Source organism: Grus americana, chromosome 7 (genome assembly GCF_028858705.1).
Source record: "Grus americana isolate bGruAme1 chromosome 7, bGruAme1.mat, whole genome shotgun sequence".
Taxonomy (NCBI): domain Eukaryota; kingdom Metazoa; phylum Chordata; class Aves; order Gruiformes; family Gruidae; genus Grus; species Grus americana.
The window spans coordinates 14337303-14365241 of record NC_072858.1 but is presented as its reverse complement, the minus strand read 5'-3'; the positions used below and the strand labels follow the sequence as shown (position 1 = coordinate 14365241).

At 44.6% G+C, this 27939-nt stretch overlaps 1 protein-coding gene across 2 annotated transcripts in view; it reads left to right on the top strand.

Moving 5' to 3' along the window:
* NEURL1 (neuralized E3 ubiquitin protein ligase 1) overlaps nt 1-27939 on the top strand; it is a 162978-nt gene that overhangs the window by 44251 nt on the left and 90788 nt on the right. Inside the window, exon 1 of one of the 2 annotated variants that reach the window (XM_054832550.1) lies at nt 27150-27309. The exons of the other annotated variant lie outside the window; for it this stretch is intronic. Within the exon in view, the coding sequence (XP_054688525.1) occupies nt 27276-27309 (34 nt within the window). The 5' untranslated portion in view covers nt 27150-27275. Of the gene's footprint in view, nt 1-27149; nt 27310-27939 lie in introns of those variants that run through there. 2 annotated transcript variants of the gene reach the window in all.

Sequence of the window (27939 nt, the reverse complement as noted above, 5' to 3'; positions counted from 1 at the left end):
CTGATATGAAGAAATAGCCAGTAAGCTCCTTTATGTTTTGCCTCTTCTGGAGAGTCTTAAAATATTTTGAGTTAGTTGAAGTAGCCTACTTGTCATGATCTCTCTGTATTGATTATCCTTTGTGTGATAATTAAGATGCCACTTAGGGCAGGCTCTTGATGCGGTGAGTCTTCTGAAATGAATATTGCTAACAAACCTTCCCTCAGGAATAGATTCACCTCCGTGATGAGGGAAGCTACAGCATTTTACTGCACGTTTCAGCAGGCTGAGAGCTTGGACGTCGCTGATTAGTGTGGCTCACTTGCTGGGGGGTAATTAGTTAAGTAACTGGTTATGTGCCCATGTCTTCAATCCTTTAACTGGATCAATGACTTAACCTAACACAGCAATTCCTAATTACTTTATGAAACTTTGCTCAGATCCTGGACTCCATCCAGTCCAAGATGCTGCTGCTTTTTCATTAGTGGTTATCTAGGAAAGCAGCTAAGGCCAGCCTTTAGAATTGGTGTCAAGAGTGATGTTAAAGGAATATTTGTTCTTATTTTAGGTGCAATAAATCATTTTAAAAGCGATGAATTGGCCCGAGAAAAATCTCTCAATCGATCAAATGCCTGCAGCACCCCTCTGCCTGTGATATTGATCTCGCCCTGAACTGCTGAGCTCTAAACCAAAGATACGAGGTATCACTGCTGGAGATTTCAGTGACATTATTTTTTTGGAAACTAATTTTTTTTTTTAAGTGACCTTAACAACTGATAATTAACAACTGTATCAATAGCTGTATTTGGAAAGAAGATTATCTGAAAAATGCTTGCCTGTGTGGGTTTTTTTAGTGGCTTAATGTCTGAGGCAGGCTTAAGTTCATACCGTTGTTTGAAGAGAGTCATATCATTTGAGTGAAATCTGCAGAAAGTATGGTATCTGTTATACCAGCGGACCAGACCTGCAAGCAGTTTACTTGCTAGAAACTCAAAATGATCTCGATGATAAAATTTGAGAAGTAATTTGGAATTGGCAGATGTGACTCAGTAGAGACAACAGCATAATGGTGTTCTTGGAAAGAAGAATTTGTGGGTGCAGATAACTGTTAGTGTGATGGGGATCTGGGAGGCAAACTCAGTGAGAAGTGGTGTAATCCTGCTGCAAAGAATGAAATTTTATTCTCAAGGGATTTGGCAGAAGCCCCAGAGCTGGGCTGGGGCAGTCGTTTGTCTGAGTGATGGGGACTGAGCTGGGATAACTCATCCAGTTTTGGCCAGCACGCTTCGAGAAGGCTGTGGAAATGCTTAGTAGAACCCAGAGGAGATGGACAAGAACAGTGAGGCAGTGGGAGCCATTTCCAATGAGAAAGTTATAGAAAGAAGTGGATTAATTTCCTTTGAGGAGGTGAAGGGAGGTAAAGTCTTCCTTGGAGAAGGCTGTGAGAAAGCACAGAGCAATCCCTGGTCCTTCAGTAGCAGGGAAGGGACAACCACCTTCGGTGGAGTGTTTTAGCCAAATATTTTGGAAAAACCTTCTAGAGGTTAGGGTAGATAAGTGCTGGGAATGGTTACGACAGGAGAAACCTGTTTTGAGGGAGGTTTTGGTAACAAGTCAGACAACATTCAGCAGGTCCAGCTCCCCACCGTGCCTGCGCCCTGTATCTGCCGCAGCTCGCTCTGTCCCTGCTTCCTCGCATCCGTCCCCACACGCACTGTACATCCAGGCCAGTCCCACTGGCAAAGGCAGCCTAAGTCCTGGCAGAGAAAGTCCATCGCTAATCCGTGCAACAGGTATACAGCAGTGGCACTATTGGGACGAGCAAGAGTACAGTAGTTTAATCCTGACCTGGTGGGACCACCTCGGGGGTGAAAGGGTGCTCAGTCCTGTGGAAGAGTATTATATCATAGGATTAGGATTGATTTGCTTAGGGGTCAAATGGGCAATCCTGGATTTCTTTTATGAACCCATAGCTGAAATCTAAATTGCAACTCTAGTTATGAAATCTAAAAACTGAAAAAGCCCCTATCTGTAAAATCCATAAAAGTAATTTATAGACACCTTGCTGATCTTATCTCTTGCCAATGGAAAGGAGGAAAAATCAAGGTGGCTGGTCTGCACGTACCTAAGTGTTCAAGAAGCTAAGAAAAGTAGGCAGGTTTTAGGTCTTGCCTTAGTGAATTTGTATTCCTTTCCTCCTCCTTTTAGGTGTACCATTTTATACCTCTGTATGCCTGACACAATGACGATTTTTCTGTCTCTGATATAGGAACTATATTTGGGATATCACTTGAGAGCTGAGCTAAACTGCTAAATAATGGGTCAAATTTTTGCAAATTTTGAACACAGTGCTGTCCTCTTAAATTCTCTCTGAAGCCTCAGGAGTTTGACTGCTCAGTGATATCCAGCCTGCTGTGAATATCCAGCCTCTGAAAATTTGTTTATTTGTTTGCCTATTTGTTTATTTGCTCTGAGTGGTGCTGTTTAAAGTATTGCATGATGGATGAAGCTAATTGCTGAGCACTCTGAATACACCTGGTCTGGTGCTCACCCTCCACCTGTATCCAGCCCCTTGTTCTTTTTGAGCATCTGTGTTACATTGCAGGATCCCGTAATATGAGAAGAAGTCAGGACTTGAGCAGAAATGAGCTTTGTGAGAGCAGATAAGAGCAACTTGTGCTGGAGCAGCAGATGCGACTGTTGTTTTCTGCAAGTAGATGATTCCCTAATCCTCTTAAGGACAGCCTGGGTAAAATCCCCCTTGTGACACTAGGCGCAGCTCTGGGCCAGGTGGCCTCAGCTTCTGTCACCAGCTTTGTGAGCTGCTCTGCTCTGAGAAACTCTCTGTGCTGCTGTTGAAAAGCCATGGCAAAAGCAGCCGAGCTGCCGGGTGTGCGGGAAGAGCCCTGGGTAACAGCCACCATCGTGGTACAGCGAGACCTTCTGCTGAGTGCAGCTAAGCGGTCCTGTGTGGTTTTGGGTCCTCGGAGTCTGTGGGTGTTACGGAAATGTTCCTAGCAGTAACATGTGTAAGAGAGGAGTAAAAGAGTAGGCAAAAATAAAGAGGGCTGGCAGTGTGAGGTGAGGGGCGGATGAGGTATTATGGGAAAAGCTTAATGGTGTGAGCTGACCTGGCACAAGGAATATTTTGTAGCTCCCTCTGCCTTTCTCCAGGGAAAACCACTTCTTTCACTGATGTGTCTGGCCTGTGCAGTTGCAGAAGAAGGTTTTTCCACGTGGTTGGATTGTGAATAGCATGGTGAAGGAGAGTGGTCAGGAGGTAGGATGGTGGTCTGACACCTGCCGTCACTTTCCAGCCCTGTCCTAGAATTTCTGTGACCTTGGACAAAATATTTCATCCTGGAACATGGAATGTACCCCGACTCTGTAAACAGTCTGAAACAAGGACTTGGAAACTAGGACATTTCCCCCACTTGCCTTAGTTGATATTCCTTGTACAAGCCAGTAGTGACCCTTTAGAAAGTGTCATTGTTCATTATTTCATGTTTAATAAAACATACCTTCATCAGAAGTCAAACCCCAAGCTCCATCCCGTTGCTTTCCTTCTTCCCTGCCCTTCAGTTACCCTCTTCCCTCCCCCATCTCCTTGCACCATACTCAACCACCAAAATAGGCATCTTGAAACATTCCTTCCAAGCCTGTCTTACTAACTGCTGCAAGGAGTGATGAAGGCCATGTATGAATGCCATATGCCATCTTCATATTTGTAGCATCACACTGAAATTGCTGTAAAGATAAATGGCTTTGAAATTATTGTTTTCCTTTCAGTTTGGTAGACACCACTATTTTTGTCCTTGTTTTAACTAGCCAAAGAATTTTGGAAAGCCAAAATTCATCTTTGGAATGACACAAAATGCATTGTGGGAGCATGTCAAGGCTGCTAAGTTCTCTGGATTTTGGTGAAGATAATTTTGGAGGGTGCAATCCTGAGGTTTTTACTTGGGCAAATCTCCCACTGACTCATCCAAGACTACCATGTTAAAGCCATCAAGAGGAGATTATGAAAGGGTCTGAGACTGTATGCAGTATGTTTCTGTAATACCAATTGCTTTGGACACACAAAAAATGTATTAGCTTTATTTTCATATTTTCTGGTTTATTTTTAATTCTTTCACCACTCTTGCTCATCTGTTGTAAAAAGACCCTTCCTGACATGACAGAGGAGGCAAAAACTTCTGGCCTTGCTTCCTTTGTAGGAGATGGTGATGGCAGGGTCTAGGGTTGCTGGTAGTAACAACTTTAAGAGGGAGAAGATAACATTTTAGTCCAATTTAACACAGCAGCTTTTCTGTGGTGGTATGCACCACCCTCACTTAGTCCTTGTGACTCAAGATTCAATTGATAAAGCAGCTGGGACACTGGAAGATATTCAACATCTTGCTGTCGGTCAACTACTGACTCTCTTCTACAGATGGTAGATGAATAGTGTGTAAAATGTAAGACGTGTCAGTTCACAAAACAACTTTCAGATACAGATTGTGATTTGCTTGCTTTTTTGTGAGTTTAAAGAAACTTACACATTTCAGAAAAGCTTCCTTCTTAATGGTGTCCTAACTGCCTGCTGGAAGTCCAGTGTCTGCCATGGAAGTCCAGCTCCATGGTTCAATCTTTCAAACGAACAAACTGCCCTCGGAAGGTATTTTTCTCTGTTCAGTATCTTTCGTCAATGAAACTACTGTTTACAAAAAGAGACTACATGAAGGAAAGGATTCTGGGATCTGAGCTTTCAGATGTTGAAACAAGCAGTTGACTTGAAGTTTGGTCACCCCAGGACCTGTTCCTGGCTCAACCCCTGTCTTCGAGAAGCTTCAGACTTCCTGGGCTTGGGTGCATTTCATGAACAGGAAAAAAGATGATTAAGAAAAAAATGAAGGCAGCGTTTGCATCAAATTAGCTTTTAACAAGCTTTAAGGCATGGAACTGTTGCAGCATTGCATACTTTTTTTGGCTTCAGTGGAGCTACTCTGCATTTCCACTGATGTAAAGAAGATCTGAATCTGTCCTCTTGGCTGCTCCACTTCAGCAATTGATTCTAAATCAGCCTTGCTATCCAAACATGTAGAATTGAAGATTTGTTACTAATTATGTAGCTGCAATTCCTGACTATTTTTCTTCCTAGTTTAGTAAAAATCTTTCTGACATTTAGCAGATTGACATTCTCTTAGCATCTCCACAACAATCTGTCCAGTTTGTTTAAGAAGGCAACATTTTTGGAAGAAACTGCAGCATCTCTGCTGGAAACTCAAGTACCTGGCAAGAGACACTTGAGATACTTGTTGAGCTGGCCAAATTCTGCTGCTATGCTTAGCGATTGCAATGGGCAGTTGTGTGACCTTATGTGTCTTCGACTGTCTAGGGTTCACCTTTTGTTTTCTGCTAGAAGGCTTGGGAAAAAGCAACGTGGAATTACAGACCACAGCAAGAACCCTGTTGTCTTGGATGGCTCATTCTCTGCAGTGCTGACTGCTCTCTTTGGTGAGAGGTGATTGATGCCAGCATGACACATGGTCATATTTCTAGTGTGTTTGCACATTTCCTCATTCCCGTGGTGAGGATGATAACTGCTTGCTGGTCAGATGTTGCCATTAATGCTTAGTGAATGTTTGACTCACCTCAGGGAAGGTATAAAATGCTGGATGACGGTTCCTGTTCCCAGACATCTGGAGAAGACTGGGGCATGAGGAAAGGTTTCCATATTAAAGATGTCACTTTACGACTATATTTTAAGATTCTATCTAGTTAAGAAGTAAACCTGTCCTAGGCTAAGGACAGGGGACCTGTCCTCTGAAACCAAATAACTACTGAAGGGCAGTCATCACTCTGAAAATAAACATGATGGTAGAACAATTTACCCCCTACCTGGTGGCTCCCAACTCCACCTGGGAACTGCCTTTCTCCAGCTGCCCAGGCTGCTCTCTCCACTGCTGTCTAGCAGCACTCCGAGAGCCTCCTTGCACTCCTCCTTGTGATACCTGAATAGCTTCACTCTGTGCTTGATTTTTATTTCCACCAGTTAGTGGTGAAGTGGTCTGTCAAAGAGCCTTAACAACTGTGAAAACACTTTGAAGTGTATAAAAATACTTTAAAGAGGCATTCTCTATTGTTTTCTGTTGTGGGCAGCACTCTTCCGGGTGTTTACACCCAATGCATTTGACATTTCAGAGTGATCGTGCTGACCTCGGCTGATGCCTGTGCAGATCGCGATGAGGATGAATACATGACGTGTGCTCAGAGTGCGGCTCAGCTTTTTTTGTTCATTTGGTTGTTCTTTATGGCAGTAGTTCGGTGGCTGCAGGCATTGTTCCATCTTGTCGGGCAAATCGGTTATCTTGCAGGATCAGCTGTGCTTATAGTAGGCAGAAGTGGATTGCATGTCTGTTTGGGGTTTTTTACATCATTTACTGCACAGCAACAATTGTTTTCTGTTGTACATGATGACAGGTACTGAATTCCAGGTTAGCCGTATTGAAGTATGCACTACTTTTGCTACAGTCCTTTTTGGCCATTAGTGAAACATAGTGATGACTTTGGGTGTCACCAACTGATTCAACAGGGGTTACTCAGAGTTCAGCCTTTTAGCAGATACTTAGCTTATCTGTACTTGTCCCTATTGGAAGATCACTGTTTATTCTCATTTTGAGCTCCATGATTTGGATAGCTTTTTACACATTGCTCATTATAAATTATACGTAGTGTGTTTCCATTTGGCCTGGATTCCTCTCTCTTTAAAAGCTTATTCCAGGATTTGTTCACTATCTCTGTTTCATATTCAAGTGGCCCTTTTATAACCTTGGTGAGAATTTACGTGTAATTTAAAGCCTTGTGTCCAGTTTCAGTTTACAGCCCCTTTTCATTTATGGCACAAGCACAGACTTTGTTCTGCTGTAGATACAGCAGTTAAATCAAGCGTTGTTGAAAAGTGGTGAAGACTTGGTTGCAGAGACAACTTAGTGACAAACCGGTCGCTTTCTTAATTTCGGAATGACAGCGGAGAAAATTGAGGGCTGTGCTGAGCCAGAGCATCAGTGATAACATAGTAGCAATCGATGCCCCTCAACAAAATATTTACTAACGGATCCCTACTTGTCAAAACTTTGAGGTAAGAAAGGCTGGAATAGATAGAAGTCTTTTTCCTCTTGCCCAGGGCTCTTTGACTTCATCTGCAAGATAAGTTCTCTTTTGTTCTTGGTTGAAGAGGGCATGTGACTTCCTTAGGCATTGCTTACTCTGCCTGCTGCTTTGTTATCTAAGAGGCCATCTATTAAGTAGTACGCTGGCAGAAACATACTCTTTTATATAGTACTTGTCATTTGAAGATCTCCAAATCTGTACAAAGTGGAGGAAATTTATCATCTCTATTTTGTAAATTTAGAAACTAGAAACACAGACACTCAAGGTCAGAAAACCATTGCCAGCACTGGAAATGGAACCCAGCCCTTTTGAGTCATGGTTTCTGATCTTGCTAAAAACTAGATTGCAAGTGGGGAAAAGGAAAATGGTTCTTCAAACCACAATTATTAATTTACGTCTGAACCTATCTTCTGTTTCAGTTAAGTTGCTAGGCTGCCATGGTCTCTTGTTTACCCATGCAATATAACAATATAAAGCTGTTTGCACAGGGTAACCCAAAACATTGCTTTACGTGCAGTGGCAGGAAACCACTGCACAGCTTAGGAGTGCCCATGCACGCTCTGGGCAGGGTCGGGTTGTGTGGGCCAGCGTTGTCCTCTAATGCAGCTTCAGCTGCAGAGCTGGATCCAAAGGAAGGGGGATTGTCTACCCGTAACTATGTACAGAGCCTGGCAAAATATGCCTTCATCCTGCTTTGATCCAAGATGTTGCTGAAATGTAAATAGTATAATAATATATTTTTAGATGCAAAGGCAGTGAACTTGTAAGAAGCAAATGGAAAATCCTCATGTGTTGCAGCATCCATCCTGCTATGTTTTCTTGCTTCCTTGAGTCACACTGTTTCATTCACTGTTAGGAAGAAGGGACGCACTTGCAAACCTAATTTGGAACCAAGTACAAGAGGAAAATAGTTTTTTTGTGTAGAAGAGCTGCAGAGACTTTCTCTTCTGTATGCAGCTGGCTTGGAGAACATTGCTGCTGCTTTTAAAAATACCAGATGCTGGCTTGCTGTGTGAGGCAGCAGCTCCCTGGGAAAGACACTCTCCTAAATTCCACCAGTCCACTATTGGAGAAAAGGGAATTAATTTTTCATCCTTGTCTCTGGTGGAGTCATCTCCTTTTTGTGAATCACAACTCGTCTCTGCTAGAGGTGACTGGAGCCTCAACATAAAGAAAACATTTCAGTTGTATCTGTGTTCTTAAATTGATCCCCGTCACTACATTCAAACATCTGCTCCCTGGGGAAGACCATTTGCTTTAGTATTTTGATTTGGAAATTGTACTGACGTAAATAGACAGAACATCAGATTCAGCATCTTGAATGCACTTTCCAGTCTCTGCATATCTTCAGGCTATCAACTAGGAAAAAAGATTGAAAGTATTTCCAGTGAATTCACTTAGATGCTAAGTCATTTAAATTCTCAGCCTTTTTAGCCATTGTTGTTACCAGACATTTGTATAATGGCACAAAGAGATGGTGTTCACTGCCGCCTCCTCCACGTTCACCACAGCGTGTAGTCTGGTGGGCTTGGGGACAGCAGCTTAATGGGATCGCTTTGTTAAAATGGGCAAGCCATCTCTGAAATAGAGGGCACCTTGATCTGATTGGAGATGGTGGGTTTTGTTTTTATGGAATGATACAACAAAATGCTTCTGTGTCACATTGACATAATAGGCAACTTCAAAAATCCTTGGCTTGAAGGTACATCAGGGAAGTGGTGCATCCAGCACCTCTAAGAGCGGATGGGAGTCAGAGAGCGCCTACCTCTTGCTTTTTCTCTGTCACAGCTCTGGGAATATAATTTTCTAATTCTGAAATGGGAACTAATTGAATGCTGAAGAACATTTGTGCAAGCTGCGGCTGAAATGAGGTGATAAAAATTCCTGAAAGGTCTTTTAGTCTAAAGCAAAGTGAAGGTGTCTGCTGTGCTTTGCTGCAAGATGTCCCAGCAGAATTGTTGTATTAAAGACAGTCTGCAGAAGGGCTGGCCATCCCTTTGTGTTGTCTTTTCTGTTTTATGGCATGTAACCTAAAAGTTTTTCTTTTGTGTTCTGTTGTTTTTTTTTAAGTTTGGGGATTTTTTTCCCCTGACTTTTTCTTTCAGTTTTGCTTGCTCATGAAAGGTACTGATACAGGACACAGTAAGAGTAAAAATGAAATCTCGATCTGATGAGATAAAGGATTTTTAAGTAGAATGCTTTGAAACTTTCTTTGATTAATACCCACTTAAGTCCAAAATCCAATGGGCAGTTTAGTTTCCTGACTAAACACTTCTTGAATTCCCTTTGATTATCCTCATTACAAACAGGCCTGGTGATTGTCGGGGTCATTCCAGCAGCTCCACCAGCAACGGCCAGATTTCATGCTCCTATCTTAAAGCTCAAAACCAAGCTGGACACCAAAGGAAGCCATTCTGTATTGTCCAGACTGTTAAAAGCCTTTAGGATGATCAAGAACTGATGCTGTTCACGGTCCCACCTTTAGCGAGGTTTTTACAACTTATCAGTAGAATCTCTTTGAAGAAGTTTATTGCTCAGGGTCTCAGCTCACCTGATAGATGTGCGGTTATCTTGAAGGCTTTGAAGGACTGATACAACATAGGAAAAATCACATTCTGCTTGGGCTGGATCCGATAGCTTCTTGTATATTTATATTTAGTTTTTCTTCAGCAGCCCTGCTTGTCACAAGGTTGATGCTGTAAGCAATAGTGAACAAATTTAGGATGAAGCTAAACCAAAGCTTTGCATTTGGTGCTGTAACTAGGTTTTTGCCTTAATTACTTCCAACTGCAGAAGCATGTATATCTTTGTAAGGTACTGAGTACCTTGGTATCTTAAACTGTAAAACATTTAGCACCCGTGGGATTTAACAAAACACATGGCTGTCTTTCTCTGGCACATGTTCTTCTCAGTTGCGTGAAAGCGTGAGAAATATCTCATGGTTCAGAGGATGGCCTAGGTCTATTCAAGTTGTAAAACAGAGCAGGTGTTTTCCATCGGTGCCCTATCTCTCTGTTCTGCCTCTCTAACTTCTCACTACTCATTTCCCAAAGGAAGCTCCTGGACTAGAGGCTCTGGGGCTTTCTGTGATGGAGGTACCCACTGCAGAGGCACAGGGAGTACTGTCCTTGAGACCAGCCACTAAACTCACCTTAAAAGCAAACTAAAAATGCTCTTTGTATTTTGTTTTGTTTTGGTGTGTTGGTTTCTTTGGTTTTGGGTTGTTTTTTTTTTAATGAGCTTTTAAAGGTCTCTCTTCTAAATGCACGGCTCAGTATGATTCAGCACCCACAGGATTTGATGCGCAAGGAGAGGCTGGGCTCCTGGACATGCCAGGGTATCACCCTACAGCCTCCCGTTGACCCCAAGCCTTCCCATGCTATTTCTGTAGTTACTTAGTGTCCCCCCATGTAACTGCTGCGGGCAGCACAACCACCTCTTGCAGGCAGTAGAAGGAAGGAAAGGCTGTGCCCAGCTTCTGTGTTTGCATCGCCTCCGGGCAGATCTGTTTATGACTATTATCACTAAACCCTGTTTGCAGGGAGGAGGGACCTAAGCCTGGAGTGTGCGTCTGGAAGCAGGCTCGGTGTGGTGTGTTTGTGCCTTACAGTGTCATCCAGGGGCTGTTCAAAACAAGAATTACTCTTGTGGCTTTATGCTAGTGTGTATTTAGGAAGCATGAACTAGACCATGGGAGAGATGTTCAAGCTACACAGAGTATCGCTGGGCTGGGCAGTGCTGAGGATAAGAGACACCATCGTGCTGGACTTCCTGCATCCATCCTCCACTTAAGCAACTGGATATTTCCTGTGGTCTCTGCATGCAAATGCTCTGCTTGCAAGCAGAGGTGCTTGGCAGGCTGCATGCTGAAGCTTGATGTCTCTCAGGCTCCTTCCAAAGGTCTGAGGTGTCAGATTGCAGCAATGCTAATGGTGAAAGGAAGAGTGTTAATCATGCTAATAACTACTCAATCTTTATGTTTACATACCAGAGAGTTGGACATTTTGCCTCTGTAGACCAAGTGCATTGCCTATACAGCAGTTATTTATGTCTCTGTATTCTTCCCATAAAGATCCCACCCTTTCATCCTGTGTTTTGGAAGCTCCCTGCATCCCTGGTTTACCACAAGGATTATGGGGGCTTCTGAACAACGTTACCCTTCCTCTCCTTGCTCAGGGCTCTGCGTATCCCACGTGCCACTTCCCACAAGTCAATGGTTTGTGTGGCCCCTTTTCCTTCTCAGTGGGAGAAGTCATGTAACTTGTGATTTTCCTATAAACATTCTAGAGATGGGTGACAGAAGTGAGATGAAGAGTTGTCTTGGCCACCACTACCTCTCATTTCATCTGCACGTAATTACAGAAGCAGCAGCTGTAGTGTCTGCATCTTGGATGCAAACAGATGTCTTTTGCCTCTTTTTTTTTTTCTTCTGATTTTATTTTTTTTTCTTTTCCCTAATGATCCCCCACCCCCAAATCGATAGCTTTCTGCCTCGTGGCGCCTGGAAGACTTCCTTGCATTTTGCAAGGGATCCAGCAGGGTGTTGCAAAGTTGTTGTGCTCAAAGAGAGCAAACTGATTGCTTGTGATCTGAGCAGAATAACTTTCTCTTCTCACCATTTTGAGCCAGGAAAACTTTTATCTATGTGTTGTCTTTCCAAGCCTCTTTGACAGGCATGGACCCTTGGGAGATGCTCTGGTGCAGTTGACAGCAATCTCCGTCTACTGATGGGCAGCTGAACGAGGGATCTGTTTTGCTATTATTTATTTATCGAGCCATGGCAGAGTGCTGCCTACAAGCACAGAGTGGACTGTGGCATTGAGCAATGCAACTCACACCCACCCTGGATAATAAAACAATTTAGAGGTGCATTTAGTTTCATTGTCTCTTTTCTATATGACTTAGCAAACAGTGCTCTGTTCCATAAATGGGAAAAGGCAGTCCACTCAGAAGAGGGAATGTGTAAGGAGCAGCAAGTGCTGTGGTGGTGGTTGCTGCCCCACTGCCACCCATCCTCATGTTTGGAGGAGAAAACTCTTCTCTCCATGGCTTATCCTTGGCTTCCATTTGGGTAGACCAGTGGTAGGGATGACCTTGTGCATCTCCATCCCACCCTTAGAGCTACAGAGGGGTGAGCAAAGGCTGGTTTGGGGACGGGATGAAGGTGGGCACGTGAGGGGGACTCTGCTCCACATGGAGAGAGGAGCGATGAATGACCGGTGAGGTCCTGGTCTCCATCCATGGCCTTGGTCTGGCTGTGGCAACCACCAGAGCAGGGTCTGTCCAGTCAGACAGTTTGTTCTTAAGCCTCAAAACAAGAAAGTGCATTAATTATGGTTTGCCAACAGCTGATGGTGTAAACACAGGGAAATGAGTGAGCTGCAGTTTAAGAGGGTACTATGGACATGTTATCTTCTGTGGACTGGGCACGGAGCAAACCCTGTACCTCTTATTAAGGGTTACAGCTGTATTTATTTTTTTTTTCAAGATTTCATTGCTGTTGACAGTCAGTCATCCTCCAAAGTCCCTCTGGATGCTGAAAATAGCATGTGCTGACTAAAGTAGCTGCGTGGGTGACTTCTGGGAAAAGAGCTTTTGCTTTTGATCCAGTTTCATTTTCACATCACAGGTGAGAAAGATCGCCCTTGAAATTGCTGCTTTGCTGAGAGCATGAGCAGAGAAGCCCGGGATGGCAGTGGCTGTGCAGAAGGTTACCCATAGAAGGTGGCCTGGGAACTGCGGGAAGGGTCCCTGTGGGCTGCAACGGCACCTCAGACCAGGTGCACTGCGTGCAGTGAACAGTTTGCGTTGTCCCATTCCCTGTTCCTTAAGTGCCTTCGGTAAATCTGAGATGTTTATGTGTGTGTGTGGTATCTAAAGTTTGTCTGCTCCTGATTGAACAAATAATTGCTTCTGACCTGTTTAATAATGAGTTTTCATTCACTGCTCACCTTCCTGGCACATCACAGATCTCTTAATGATAGTACCTTTACTTACCAGTTGGGGGATTGTAGCTGCCTGGAAATATACTTTCTCCAAACATTCCTATTAGCACAGTTTTTCTTGTCTGCATATTTATCAGTGATGAATACAACTTATTTCCACGTATGGTGGGTTTATATTTACCATTAGTGTTTCAGAGCATTGCAAATGTCTAAGGTCCAGTTGAGGGAAAACTGTAATATCGTGGCCATGTTGTAAGGCTTGGGCCATGAAGAGAGGCATTCATGGTGTTTGATTTTTGCATCTTTTAACTTCAAAGTAGGTTTAAAGCATTTTTTTAAATTTAATGCTATAAATGCTATTTGAATATGAAGAAATAGCAAAAGAATTTACTCCAGCAGGGAACCTTCCTCTACACAAACAGTAATCAGAAAAGACGCTGAACTTAAACCACATGAGATTCGCGAGTATTGACATTTCCTTGGGGCTGGTAATGAGGAACTCGCCAAGTGTCACAGCTGGTCCATCACCAGCGACGGCCCATAAAATGTTTTTTGCCGCTTGGCTTGCATCCCTTGTGGGAAGAGGGGCAGAGGAGCAGGCAGCTCTCAAGCACTGTGGTCCTGGTTCTGTGCATCTGGCACTGGTTGCCTCTCCCATCTCATCTGGGGTCTGACCTGCTGCTGGTCAGGGATGGCAGTCTGAGGTCCTTAAAGGAGTCAGGATTCAACCCATCTGTGACATCCCTGGCTCTTGGTGGCCATGTTTCGGTGTCAGTATTCATCCAGCATTACTCTTCCTCCTCCACACCTTGCCTGGTGTCAGAGCTCTCTGTGGCTGTGGTGCCTCTTCATATTACTCTTTGCTTATTTAAAAAGGGGGAAGAAAGCTAGGTGGTGTCAGGCTCCATTCTGTGTGCTGCCAATTCACCCTCTTACAGCCCTACTCTGTAAATTTTCATATGTGACAAAAGGGGAATCATTCCACTTAGTGCTCCAAATTTTTTTCAGAAATTTGTAGCAAGGTTTTGCAATAACTGAAGAATGACCACATTTTCTTCTTTTGAAGACAACCTCCAAATTTAATGCTTTTGACTAAAAACCATGAACACCTGACTTATTAGGTAAACAGCAGAGGCTTGAGGGACAGTGTGCACACACAAAACATCTGCTGTGCAGATAGTATTTAAAAAATGATGATATCTGAGCCTGTTGCATTCCAAGGGCTGTAAATTGTGGAAATGTCTCTAACAAACACAGTTCCCAGAACAGGACCTAACCCCAGATTTGACTGCCCTGAAACGCTAGACATAGGTCTAGTTGTGGTGGCTCGATAACACTCTGCTACTTACCCAAAGTTTAATTGTCTGGAGTTAGTGGGAGATGATCCAGCTGAAGAACCTGCAGCCTTGAAGACCTTGGCCAATCCATATGTTTGAGGCACCTGCAAGGACAGTGTGTGAGTAGCAGTATGGGTATGTCACACAGGAATTTTAATCGTTCAGTAGTGGGTAAATTAGCAATTTAATTATGTAATTAGGTTTTCGTGGTCCATTCAATCCTGATGGCTCTGTAGGGACTCTGCTGTGATGGAGCTGTGATGGTGTAACCGCCATATGGAAAAAGGCCCTCCAGTGGCATTTTACTGGCAGCATCTGAACAAGTGACTTTTGTGGGGGGGAGGTGATGCATCTTTCCTACTATCCTGATCTGTCAATATTTGTCTTTACTATAGCAATCTTGGACAATATTTTCTTTGTTTTGAAGCTTGTCTTCCTCCTCCTGGCTGGGGAATCGGTTGTCCCTGCCATCAGCAGAGACTGGGCAGCAGCTGCCTCCCTCCTGCAGGTGCCCCAGAGAGGAGCCGCAGGGCAGACCCCATGCTCCTGGCTGAGACTGGAGCTTCCTTTACCGATGTCCATTACTGATGGTGATACGCTGCGTTTGTGCTGGGCACAGAATGATTTCTTCACATCTCAGCAGTGTGGCCTTTTGCCATGAGGTTATCTTGACGTGATAATGTCTGGGTCAGCCTTCATCCTAACTGCAAGTGGTGCCTGTTTGGCCTCTTCCTTCAGCTAACTGCCCTGGTAAGTGAAATATCAGCAAAGATATAGCAAATAATTTTAAAGTATGCCAACCAATGTATGGCCTTGCAATTCTCAGTTTTGAAATGCTTCTAAATCAGACTATGAATACTGAAAAAATAGGTATGTTTAATGACTAGCGCATTGCTGAGTATCTTCTTGGCTCTGTCTCTGGGGGCTGCTAAAATACCCGATGGTGAGAGAGATAAAGATTTCTACAGGTGCTTTCCTTCTGCAGTCATTAGGTGTTTCCAATGCATCTGCAAAACTGCAGCCCTTGGAGTGATGCATCTGACACTTTCTGTGTCCTGGAGCTTGGTCTGTGCATGTGCCAGACAGACCACCATTGCTGCCAGCCACGAGATGTGAAAGGCTGGAAAAACCCACATGAGGTACAGACCAGATCACATTCAGGTTGTTTTAAAATAAAAATTTGCAAAGCTTTGCTCAGTAGGAATCTATGTGCCTAAAAGACATTGAGCAAAATCTTCACTTTTTAAAGTGGTGGGAGTGGGACATGGAGGGCCACATTTCCAAGCATCTGCCATGCTGTCAAGGATTTAATATTTGTGAGTCTGGCTGGGAAAAAGATTGGTGCCCCTCTTGCTGAGCTCTTTATAAAATATGACCTCCTCATTTGCCAACTTTATGAGAGCTGAGAGCTTTCTGAAACATATCATCCCTCCCACCCCCTTTAATTCTTCTTTTATATCTTGTTCCTCTTGCTTTTGGGCTGTTGTGTAGGTTTCTCTCCAGTTCCTCATGCCATTCTTCTGCTGTGTCCCACTGCAGGTCTACTGCCTGCATGACTAATCCGCTGAGTATCTCTGGGTTTTGATGTGAGAGTCCAAGTCCTGTTTCTCTGTTCTGCCTTCTTATCTTCATTATATGTTCTGTGCCCAGAGAAATATTAATTTCTAAATACCGTGCTTTCCATAGTGACTGCTCAGCGGCCATCTCATTATGATCTTAAAGGTATAAGGCCAGATGCTTTCATTTATACTAGATAAGGAATTGGCCTCTAAGGCTTGCATTAGCAGTTCCCAAACATTAATAATCCACGGAAATATTTTGCCTTTTACATTCCAAGAACTTTGAGGGCTACTTCAAGAAATTATTTACAACTAATTTTATCCAAATTCTTTTCTATTCTTGAGAATGCATCTTAATCTCTATGTTGTAATTTTTTTTCCTCTCACGTGTTCTTTTGTTTGGTGTCTTTATAGATTTAGCATGACTATCTAAATGGAAAATCTCTGTCTAAATATGACTCAGCATAAGCAGCCTTTACAAGCTTCCAAACTCTCCAGATCATGGTACACTCATACTGTGAAAATGGAAGTTTAAAATCATCCACTACCTATGTATATTATTTCTCCATCTCATAGGCTATTAACTACAGCAATTTGTATGAGTCTAACATAGCAAATGTCAGATGTTGTTTCCATTTCTGCTTTTGTTTTGCTTCACTGGCAAAATTCTTATTGATTTCAGTGGTGGCAGATTAAACCCTGCATATGTTTCATTTTCATGAGCCAGCAAAAATGTCTTTCCTCTTTATTGTGCCCATCTCCTTTAAATATTTCTGTGCGTCTTTACACAACTCTCCCACTCAAATTTCAATGTCTTCCAAGTCTCCTTCCTCAGCTCAAGTTGTCTAAATCCCGCCAAGTATTGGCTCAGACTGTGGTCTCACCCAGATAAACGTCCATCCCAGCTGTGTGATAGAGACACTGCTTCTGTTTGCTAGAAGGTGAAATAAGGTATTGAATAAAGATGCTTTTCTGTGTTGCCTGAGTTTTGAGCTCGGACTGCTAGGCGTTTCACAGACTTGCAAAGCAGCAGATAACTAAATGGTATTAGCAATAAACGGTAGGTTGTGGAGAAAGAAGTACAAGCGACTGATCTTTAGGTTTGCCTGAACAATATCCAGAAGGAATGATGAGCAAGGAAGCTCTGGTCTGTGAGCATCCATGGACAGACGGCTCCCCGTCCTCCTCAGCAAGAGCAGCCGATTCACAGGGGAGTTGCTAGGGTCACTGTGGTATGGTTGGCCCACATCTCATACACATTCTCTTAAAGAAACCTGTGCTTTGATGGGTTGTACTGGGGTTTGTCTTGAAGCAAAAACTTTTGTCTGGGAAGATTACAAACTCCTAAGACATGGATCTCGAATAGATTCCTAACTCTTAAAAAGACCATCATCTGAAATAGCGTCATGTCCATGTAATGTACAGACCTGTCCTGCTAACACTGAACATGCAGAGATATTAATCTTTTCATGCCTATGCCTAATGTTCCTATCTTAATCTAGATGGACAGAAAAAGATTTATACTTCTAAGCTACTCTGTATTAATGAAAAACATTCTTCTCTCCTGTCCTCCAAACACACTCTGCAGCTGCAGGGGAAATAGTCTCTGAAGTGGGAGTGAGACCACAGTCAGACCTTGAATGATATCTTGGAAATGTCAGTGGACTTAGTATACTGTATGTGAGTTAGAAGTGAGTCACAGTGCAATTTGATGAAGATCTGGTTGAAATTGGGGAGCACTGAGTGTCAACTGTCTGTGTTTTCTCCTTGGAGGTGAAGGCTGGGTGAGAGTCAAGTGGGGATCCCCCTGGGAAGAGCTACCGTCTCCTGTGGGCAAGGACACGCTGCTGCCACCAAAGCTTTGGTACTGGCTCCTGAAGTTACAAGGCAGGAGGAGATGTGGGACAACGTCCGCTTTTGCCCTGACAGGCAAAGAGTGTGGTGGCTGATTCACTTTGAGATGCATGAAAATTTGCTTTCAACAGAGCAGTTTAGCTGCATACTTGGTGTAAGCCTGGTTAAAGACTATATCTACATTATGAAGTCTCTGTTGCCACAACTGTGTAGATAAAGCCATTGAAGATGGGCATTTTGTCTGTGTGGCTACAAAAGCTAAAGTGACAAAGTTATTGTAGTTGACACGTAGCTGCACAGGTAAAAATGCTTTTGTACAGATAAAACATCTCCAGGACATAAGAACAGCTGAGTTAAGATGACCTGATAGGGAGGGAGTGATGCTCTGTTTGGGCTGATGTTGTAAATGATGTTATTGCTGATTTTTACCAGCCTGGGGTATGGCTCGCAGGTCACCTTAAGAAAGCAAATAGCTGCACAGAATATCTTAGAGTTTGAGTCATCCTGTGGAACATATACCTTAGGTCTAAAAAACAAGTTTTATACCTCATTGAAACTCAACTTCTTTGGTTCTAGTTCTGTGTAGGAATCACAAACATTTTTAGACCTTCATGCTGAACAGAGTTCAGATATGTTTTATCTGCTCAGTGGGTAGTTGTGCTGGGGTCAGATTCTGCCTATTATTAGGAATATGTGAATTTAATAAAATCTCTTGTTTATATCTAAGTTAATCATTTATTGTTTCTCAGGTAGGTGTGGTTTAACCTATAATATTCCTGTATTAAAGGCGTTTTCCTGTGTTCCACCATAACCAAATAATAGTTTGGGAGACTGAGAGAAAGAAGGGTGGGAAGAAGCAGACATCTAAGTAAAACATATGTTGAATGGGAAAAAAATCAGTCATCCTGGGTTCTGGGCCTGTGATTATTTCCACATGCCTGGACCGTATTGCTGTGCTGTGTGCCATTAATGTCATTGGATGCTTTATGCCAGAGTGGATTTTTTGCATATGCTGATGAGATCGCAGGATTGGGACCTTGATGGCTAAACGCTGCCAGGGCCGTGTCAGCACCGTGGGGGTGCGTGCTGCACGTGGGGGTCCGTGCCCTTCCAAACCCCCGTCTTGTGCTGCAGGTGTGGGCACGTGCCCAGCCAGCCCAGCAGTCCCTGACGTGCCGATGGCCGCCTGGCTGGTTAACCAGCCTCCAGGCAGCTGAGTTTGTCCTCAGCCCTTTTTAAGAAAAGCAAACAAGAACACTGGCTAATTGAACCCCACCTTGTAAAAATGGATATTTTTTTAACTGGTGCTTGGTGCTGGAAGAAGGCAGGGTTAAAAATAAGCTTAATGTTCCTATCCAAAGGTGCCTGTGTGTCGGGAAGAAATGCCAGCCTTTCCCCCTTGTTTTTGTCAGAGTTGATTTGTGAGAACGTGTGACTTTGGGAGCCATCGCCATTCTCTTTGGTTTCTGGTTGAAAGGAAAAGAGATTTGATTGCTCCCTCCAGATAAAAATACAGACGAGAATTTTAGGCCAGAAAACAACTTCTTTTTTCTTTTTCTTTCCTTTTTTTTGTTCTTATTTGAGCCTGCCAGATTGGTCTGCTCCCTGCTCTCCAAGTGTGTGGGCGGCACAGAAGAGGATGCTCAGACAAAGATTGGGGGAGGGAGGAAAAAGAAGTGAAAAAGACCTTTGGATTGGAACCATGGTGTATGGGGGGAAGAGAAGGCAGTGGCAGAGGCAGTGTTGTTTTGGTTTGCAAAAGCTTGCAGCAGGTCAGAAGAAGCTATGATAGGTCAGAGACAGTCTAGATGCTGTGGTGGTGAATATATTAGTTTGGTTTAGATCATGGGCAAACAGACATTCTTCTGCATTTGGTAATTGTATGAAGTTTGTGTCCCACTGAACTCTGACCCCTCCTACTGGAAAAGGGAATGTCGGCTGGAGGGGAACATGACTGTACTCAGTACAGTATTTCCATTTTGTTTTCATCTGCTTTGTGCTTTGATAAAGCAGGTCCAAAACAAGTGGCATTTTGTGAAGGTAAAGCTCTGATTTTTGTCCTGATTAAATCCTGTTTTCCTGAGCTGAAGAACCAAAAGTCATTTCTCATTCCAATAATAGCTGCCCCCAGTCTACTGCATCTGGCTCGTGATCTTTCATAATAGTTTTGTGAGACTCAGTTACATGCAAAATGTCTTTTAATTTGAGTAACAGAAGAAAGGAGTTAAAAGATATAGCAAGGGAGGAAGGGTATATTTCAGATAAAACTCGAAAAGCCACAAAGAGTCTAGGATGGGTAGGTATAGAGGACAGCAGTATCTGGTGAGGGAGAGCAGGAGACCGAAGAAGAGGTGAGCAATGGATGAACAGAGGGAATGGGAAAGGGCAACACATGTAATGGGCATTACATGATTTGTTTTGTGTTTATACCTGCAAGATTCATCTTGCCTGGGCTGGAAAATTCACCCCTGCGGTGCATTTTGTCCTTGGAGTGTTTGACCTCCAGCTCCTTTGGTTCCTTGAAGTGTAATGTAAAAGAGTTTGTGAAAGCAGCCCTGTGACAGCAAGTTTTGTAAATAAATCCCACTTCCTATAGGATGGCCCTGCAGCAGGAGGCGGGGAAGCTTTGGGGTGAGAAGGGGTGCACAGGGAGCCAGTCCTGCGAGAGGATCGGGGACTTTCCTCTGTGACCCCGGGACCCTTTCCAAGCCCAGGCTGAAACTTTGTGCGGTGGAGGACATTGTCTCGTGGACGTGCGGCATGGTCTTGCCTGTCTCACCAGCCCAGAAGGTCTCTTTTGGACCCCACTGCCCTTCACCGCCCTCTCTGAAGGACTTTCAACAGGGTAATAAAAACGTATTTCTCTGCTGGGCTAATATTTACATCACAAACACACAGTGCCTTTGCTTGGTTACAAACATCAGTGCGTGCAAGTGAGAGGCTTTTCTCAAAAGGGTGGGACAGGAAAACACAGAGGTTGTTTTCTCACTGTATTGGCTAAGAAAAATCTTTAGAAATTACACCTCTACGCCGAGGGAACATTATTAAGATTACAAAGTCAAGCTCCCAAAAGCTCAGACATGCCGGGTGGCAGTTGTCTATCTAACCTTCATTTATACCCTGGTGCCGGTGCTTTCTGATTATCTTATTTACCTCTTTGGTTTCACAGAGCTCCTGCCCATGCTCTTTCCAGAGGGCACTGAATGAAGATTGCTAGAGTGAATTAACCTGTTGCTTGTAAGGTCCCTGTTTAATTTTTTGCAAAAATCAAAATATGCTTCTCTAGCTTAGGCAGAGAGATGCACCACCTCTTCCTACAGGAATATTGTGAAGACAAATGTGGTGTTTGCTCAACAGTCACATGTTAAAGGGAAAATAGCCTAAAAATGCTGATGACTTCAGCTGCTAATTTCATTTTTCAGTGCAGAGTTTGGATATTGCTTATGACAAAGTGTGAACAAGCTACTTGTACAATATATATACTTTTACAGAATATAGAGAGTTCCCTGAAGGTCTGTTTGGAAAAATACTATGCTTTTGTTGCTGAAGGCTGTCATAGTGCCGTATCACATGGGATAATACTGTTCGGAGTTTCCAAATGTTTAATAGCCACAGAACGGGGCTTGAAATAACAAATTTCTCGGTCCCGACGTGCTGTCATTGTGCTGTGCCTCCGCTCAGACTCAAAATGAGGATATTCACATGAGACTTAAGAAAAATCTTTGCTGGAAGATAGAAACTTTAGTCTTCTTTCTGTTTCTTAGGCTTGTTCTGAAAGCAAAAGTCAGCTTCAGTAGGTGTTACAAATCAGCATTTCTTTGTTTTTGTTTTTTTTTTTTTAAATTAGAATGTTTCTTCTAGTGAGATGCCTCTATCTTCATTTTCCATTACATTTGGATAGGCCCAAGATTCTTTTGAAATGTGTTTTGCTTGAAGAGTTAGTCTGAAATGGCAGTGAGATGCTAAGCTATTAATGTTTATTTAGCATATGAATGAAGGTGAGGGCTGGAGGCACTCGAAGGTGCGGTCGGTATCATGCATAGCATGATACTTTCCCTCAGGAATGGGTTTTTGGCAGATTATGGGTGATACAGCCCCAAAGCAGGCATGGGTTTTCTGTATCATCTAAAATCTACTTTTCAGAAACACTGGTTAGCCCCATGCAATGCTTTACTACTTCATCTTACACTGAATTCTGTCCTTTCCAGTCTCTGCTACCTTGTTCCGTCCACAGGGTTTTCTCAATATATTATCCCAAAAGTATTCAAGGAGGAAGGGGCACTCTTGGCTTTTGGGGCATTAATTTCTTTCCTGACACCTCCATGCACGGAGTCACTGTCTTTGAAGATAAACCCAGCATCACGGGGGTCTTGCAAGAGCGTTTGCATGCTGATGGAAAAACGTTGTGCAACTTGGCTTGGGGTCAGTTCAGTTCCTCACCTTGGAAATCCTTCTCATCGCTCAGGCTCGCGTGCCTCTCCAGCACTGCTGTTCCCCTCTTCCACTCCTGCGGACGGTCGCGCAGGGAGGTTATGATAAAATGCTGAGTGCTGGCAGGGTCAGAGTTAGGCCCAGGATGTCTGTGGCAGCTTCGACTGCCTGAGCAGGGGTCGCAGTCCCCAAGCAGTGACGTGAGACCTTGGGCTCTCCTATCACCGCGTCTCTTTTGCCAAATCAATCTTGCATCCTGGACATCCATTACAACACCTCTCTGATGTCTTCATTGCCCTGTGAGAAGCAGCCTTTACTGCTGCGCCGCTGCGACTCCTGTCACCGAAGCAAACGCAACTGATGTCTCATTTACGCTGAGTGCAAATGTGGGGTGGATATTCAGCCTACAGATTTTCCCTGTCCTTAAATTCCCCATCCTGCTGTGCCTGCAGAGAACTGTGCCAGGATAATTTAGCACCTGGGTTAGTGGTCGCAGTGCTGGAATTTGTAGGTACGAATGGTGATTTTGATTTTAAGAATTTTTCAGCCAGGATTTTGAATTTCCTTTGATTTACATTTTGAGATTTGGCTTTCATCCAGAGCTGAAGCTTTATAATAATGCTTAATAACGACATAACTTGTTATATTCTCAAATGGCTGCCTAAACGTCAACTAATCAGCATACCTTTTGCTAGGGCAGTATCTGTATTTTTGCATTACAGATAAAGAATTGAAAGCACAGACATGTCTTTGGTCTAAGCCCCATCCATTAATGGCAATTAATTAATGTTAAAAGGATACGTAGAATGTAAGATTTCCTAGCTCTGGTCCCTGTTTCTTGTGCACTTAGCACATGCTGGTGAGACATTTTCTCTTGGATGCTTTCCTGTTGCGAACATCGCTTTCCTCTGGCGTTACAGTGGCAGAGGTTCCTGAAGGAAATCTGTTTTCTGTACAGGTGAAGTTTCCCCCCTAATAGCAGTCAGAGACTCATGCTGAAAAAAGACTTGAGAATGTGTTCCTCTAAGTTCTCCCATCTTCCTAGATGATCTCCAGCTGTGTGCCGAGAGCTACTATATTGAGTGAAAAAGGACAATTTCTAGTCAATCTATTTGTTACCATGAAGTCAAGTGCAGGTGGTAATATAGAAATTGATGAAACTTTTTCAACATAAAAATCATTAAAAGAAGATTCCCTGTCCTTGGAAAATATCAGATTTCCACAGTTCCCTCCTTTCCCCCATACTGATATTCAACGAAACATTTTGGCGTGTTTCTTGACGGGTAATCTCCACCTGCAGCACCATTAGATTGGATGAAACCCCCATCAAGAGATGTTTTATTGCTTGTTTTGTCTTGCTTACGAAGAGTAAACTCCAGTTCTCCATAGAGCCAAATCCAGTCCCAAAAGAGTTTTAGCTGCATGAGGCTCACACGAACTGGAATTTCATTTTCCTGTCCTGGCTTGTGCATATGTATAATCTTATCCTTGATCTCCATGAGGCAGATTTTTCATCCTCTCCTTCCCTATCTCTTTGTAGCTTTTTCTGTGTCTTCTCCTGCACAAGGCAGGTCTCTGCAGAGCTGGCTTTCCCCGCTGTGGTTCCCTGCAGGTAACTGCTGCTTTCCATCAGTTGGGGTGTAATGGGCTGTGTGGCCACGTTGGGATGTGTTTTCCCAGGCCGTGGTGGGTCTCCATCATCTTCCTTGTTGCCTTCTGACCAGGACACCAGGGAAGTAATGCAGATGCTCAAGACGCCTCGACTTCATACCCGAACCCAATGCCCAGGGCTGGGGGTTTTATCCTGGGAGGGGTTGGAGAGGTGCCCCGTTTTCTGCTCAAGGCTGCTTGGAAAGATCCAAGGTTTTAGTCTAATACACAGCCCGATGACTGTGAATCTATCTACAGAAGCCCTCTGCAGCCTCAGCATCCTATTCTTGCGGTTAATAAGTATATTTAGCAAGACTGGACGTTGCCTCAAAATACTCCTGCAGCAGATTCCTCCCGGCTTGGACAGCAGTGCTGCTGCCTGGCCGGAGTTTGCTGGACGCTGTTCACGAATGGGAATGGCTTTAGGGGCCGGGTTTCTGCTGGGTCCAGCCCTAATAACTTTGTTGGTGATTTAGAAGGGAGCACAAATGGTGATGATAGTGATTTTTGTACTTGATGCCAAAATGGGAGGCAGTGTCCGTATTGGCAAGGGCAAACAAATACCCCAAGGGGACCTAGAGGGTATCGGCATAGGGAACTGTGAAATAGGAACAGGGTTGCAGATAGGTTTTCTCTGTCTAGAGAAAAATCAGAAACGTGAAAGACCAAAGAGGAATTTGGAAAAGGGCAAGGTCTGAAATGGACCTGGAGGTGATAAGAACAAATCAGGAATAAGTTCCAGCACAACATGGCGGTGAAGGAAAGATTTGCCACCTAACAAATAATCCTTGAGGAATTATCACAGAACAGGGAGGAGAGGCCATTTGGCTACTGTGGATGGCTCTGTGGGGCTGCGTCCCCCCGCAGCCGCTCCACAGCACCGGGGGAAGTTCAGGAGAGGGGGGTGCTGGATTTTTTCTGAAAAAAAATGCAATTTTTAAATAAATTGAAATTGTTTATCATTTTCTGCCAAAGAGGATGACTCATTCTGGCAGTCTGCCCTCTCCACCCTCCCCCCTCAGACAAACAAACAAAGCCAATAAGTTGCAAAAAATAAAATAATCTGAAAAGATAACAATTCAAAATTTTCCTTTTGGTATATTCAAAACAAAGGGCTTAATGTTTTTTTTTTTTTTAAGACATCATTTCAGAGCTGGATTCAATGACCGTAACTTGAAAAAATGAGGTAAAAATAACTCCAAAAATAAAATGCTTCATTTTGAGTTAAAGAAACATTTTGTTCAGCAAGACGCACAAAGCATTCAGTTTTGGGCCAACGTGAAATGATATTTTTTTCCTAGCAATCTCTTGGTTGAGGCAGTGAACCAAGAAGTCAATTATTCACAGAGCTGTAGCAAGATTAAGGTAAGGATGGAAAGCAGAGCTGAAATGAGAAACTGAGGGAGAAAATTTGGGGTTGAATATCCAAGTCAATCTTCATTCCTCCAAGTGAAACATGGTAGTTAATGGCGTAAGCGCCCAGGCCCTTTGCTGCCAGCCCAAACGGGGGGGCTGCCCACCAGGAGATGAAACCAGTGATGTCCTTGTGGCAGCTGTGGGTCCCCAGTGGCGTGGGAGCAGAGTGGGGTGCTGTGATGGGATGACGTGACCCGAGAGATGTCCTGCACCCATCAGAGGCCATGCTGCGGTGGTCCTGGGGATGCGTCCTCACCCTGCACCGCTGCTGCCGTAAATGCAGCATTGTCTGGGAGGGGAGGAAAAAAAAATAGAAGGGGAAAAAAAAAAAGGAAGAGTCTTCTGCCAAGAAGCTGCCGTAAGCTCTGCAGAGTGTGACTTTGGGCAGGGAGGAGCGGAGCGCTGCCTGCGCGCTACTCAGCTAGCAAAGAGCTGCTGCGTGGCTCTGGGGTACGGGTGCTAGTCTCTTTGGCTGGGCAGGCGGGAGCCAGTGGGTGAGGCGGTGGTGGTGCCTGGCTGCTGCTGGGGGGCTCGGGAGAGGCTCCTCTCACAGGTTGGAAATGCTGGGCACAGCTTTCCTCACGCATGCAGCGTTAGTGCAAACACCCTGACTGTGCTTTCTGGCTTGGGCTTTTTTTTTTGCACTGCTTTTTTTTTTTTTTTTTTTCCCAGAAGTGCTGAGACCTCAGCACCCAGCCATCCTAAGCAATAATCCTTACAACACGGGCAGGAGAAAAATCTTATTTCCCGTTTTTTCCGGTGGCAGAGTCAAGGCAGTGGGATGGCAGGATTTGCCCAGCACCATGGTAAGAGTTGGGAGGCAGAGCTGCACTCAAGGCTGCCTAAGTTTGACTCCTGCTCTTTTGCAGAGCGAAGAGCGACTGCAGCATAGCATAAAGATGCATGAACTAGTTTTGGATGAGCCAGCTGAGAGATGCCATGGCCGGCTGTGGCAGCTCGACACCTGCTGTGTTAATTTACCCTTAGACCAGTGCACAGGAGAGATGCAGGGAGACGTGCGTGTGGGCAGGGGCGTGCGGTGCTGGAGATGGAGAGGAGGGAACGAGCAAGCTCCTGCACAAACTGCGGGGTGCAGAGAGCAACCGAGGGACCAAGCCTGGCTGCGGTACCCTGCGCACCTCCCTGCACCACCCTCGGCATCCCCCTGCTTTTAATAACGCTGGCCATTACCCATCAGCAGAGGTAATGAGCTGGAGAGTAGGAAGCATTGTATCTGGGCTGAGCATGCAAGCCTCACACAAAAGAGTTTACCGGGGGTAATGTTTTATTATTACAGTCCGTGGCGAGCCATTCTGCATTTCAAGCACTTCTTTGCTATTAAATAATTAATAATTAACCAGCAGAGGCCGTTTGAAGACTCTGGTGTGGTGATGTCTGGTAATAATTTTTTTAACTATTTTTTTTTGCATTCTAATTTATTCCAGGGCTTTGTGCTAGGATACTAAACCACTGGGTAGTGAAAGTTTCATATGGCCCAAGTTGTTTGATTTTTATTTTATTTTATTTTTTATAAACGAGTTCTGAAATTTTTTTCAGCGGAGTTGGCAGTGCCTCCTGCTTTGTTCTTAGCGTTGCCGGGGAGCCGGGTACCGCCGGGTTTTCAGCCCGGCCAGCAGCCCCCTCTTACCCCCCGCCACCTCCGGTAGCATCGCGCGTGGATGCCTTTGCCCGCTGCGTTCTGCACCGTGTGCGTGGGGGGTGTGTGTGTGTGGGGGACACGCTGCATCGATGAAACGCTGGCAGCTATTTCAGGAAGCCACGAAGTCTCCTCCTTCTTATGTAAATAAACATGACAGCTCCTAGCGCCGGTGCCGCGGCAGGAGGCGCGGGAGTGGGTGGAAGCTGCCGGCGCGGGGCAGCCGGCTCCCGCGTGGGCCGTGGGCTGCTGGCGCGGAGCGGAGCCTGCCGTGCCCCCGCCGGGCAGCGCGGCCATGGGGGGGCAGGTGACGAGGAGCCTGCTCTACGGTAAGGGCCGACCCGCCGCCACCCCTCCGCGGTGGGGGGGGTGTGTGTTGGGGGAGCGGGAGGCGGCTGGGGAAGGTGAGGCGGGTGCAGCGGGGGGATGCGGGCTCCGCACGGCTCGGCCTCCCGGAGCATCCCGCTCCCGGAGCGGGGCTGGCCGAAGGGGAAGCCCGGGCTGGAGGTGTGCTCGTCTCGCTGTATTGCCGGGGATAAGGGACAAATATCTGGCTGTGCAGCGCTGACGGGCGTGCGGAGAGGTGTCGGGGGCGAAAAGAAAGTAACGGGGGGGGGTGTGTGTGCAGTGTCTGACAGCTCCCACCGGGGAAACATCAGCGAAGCGATGGCAAAGGTTACTGCAAGGCAGCGTAGTAAGCGCTCAAACCAGTCACCTTATTTTTCCTTTCTACCAGCAGTTTCTTCTTAACATAAACTCTGGTTTATTTCGTTTGAAATTTTATGGTTTGGAATGAACGTTGGTTTGAATTGACGGATTTTAGATGAAGGTAAAGCTGTTAAGTGCAGCACGCTGTCTGTCTTCGCTGGGTAACGTAAAGCAAGGGAGAGGGGGGAAAGGGGCTGGAATATCCTGCACAGGCCAACATTAAACCAGAATTTCAATCTATAGACAACGTG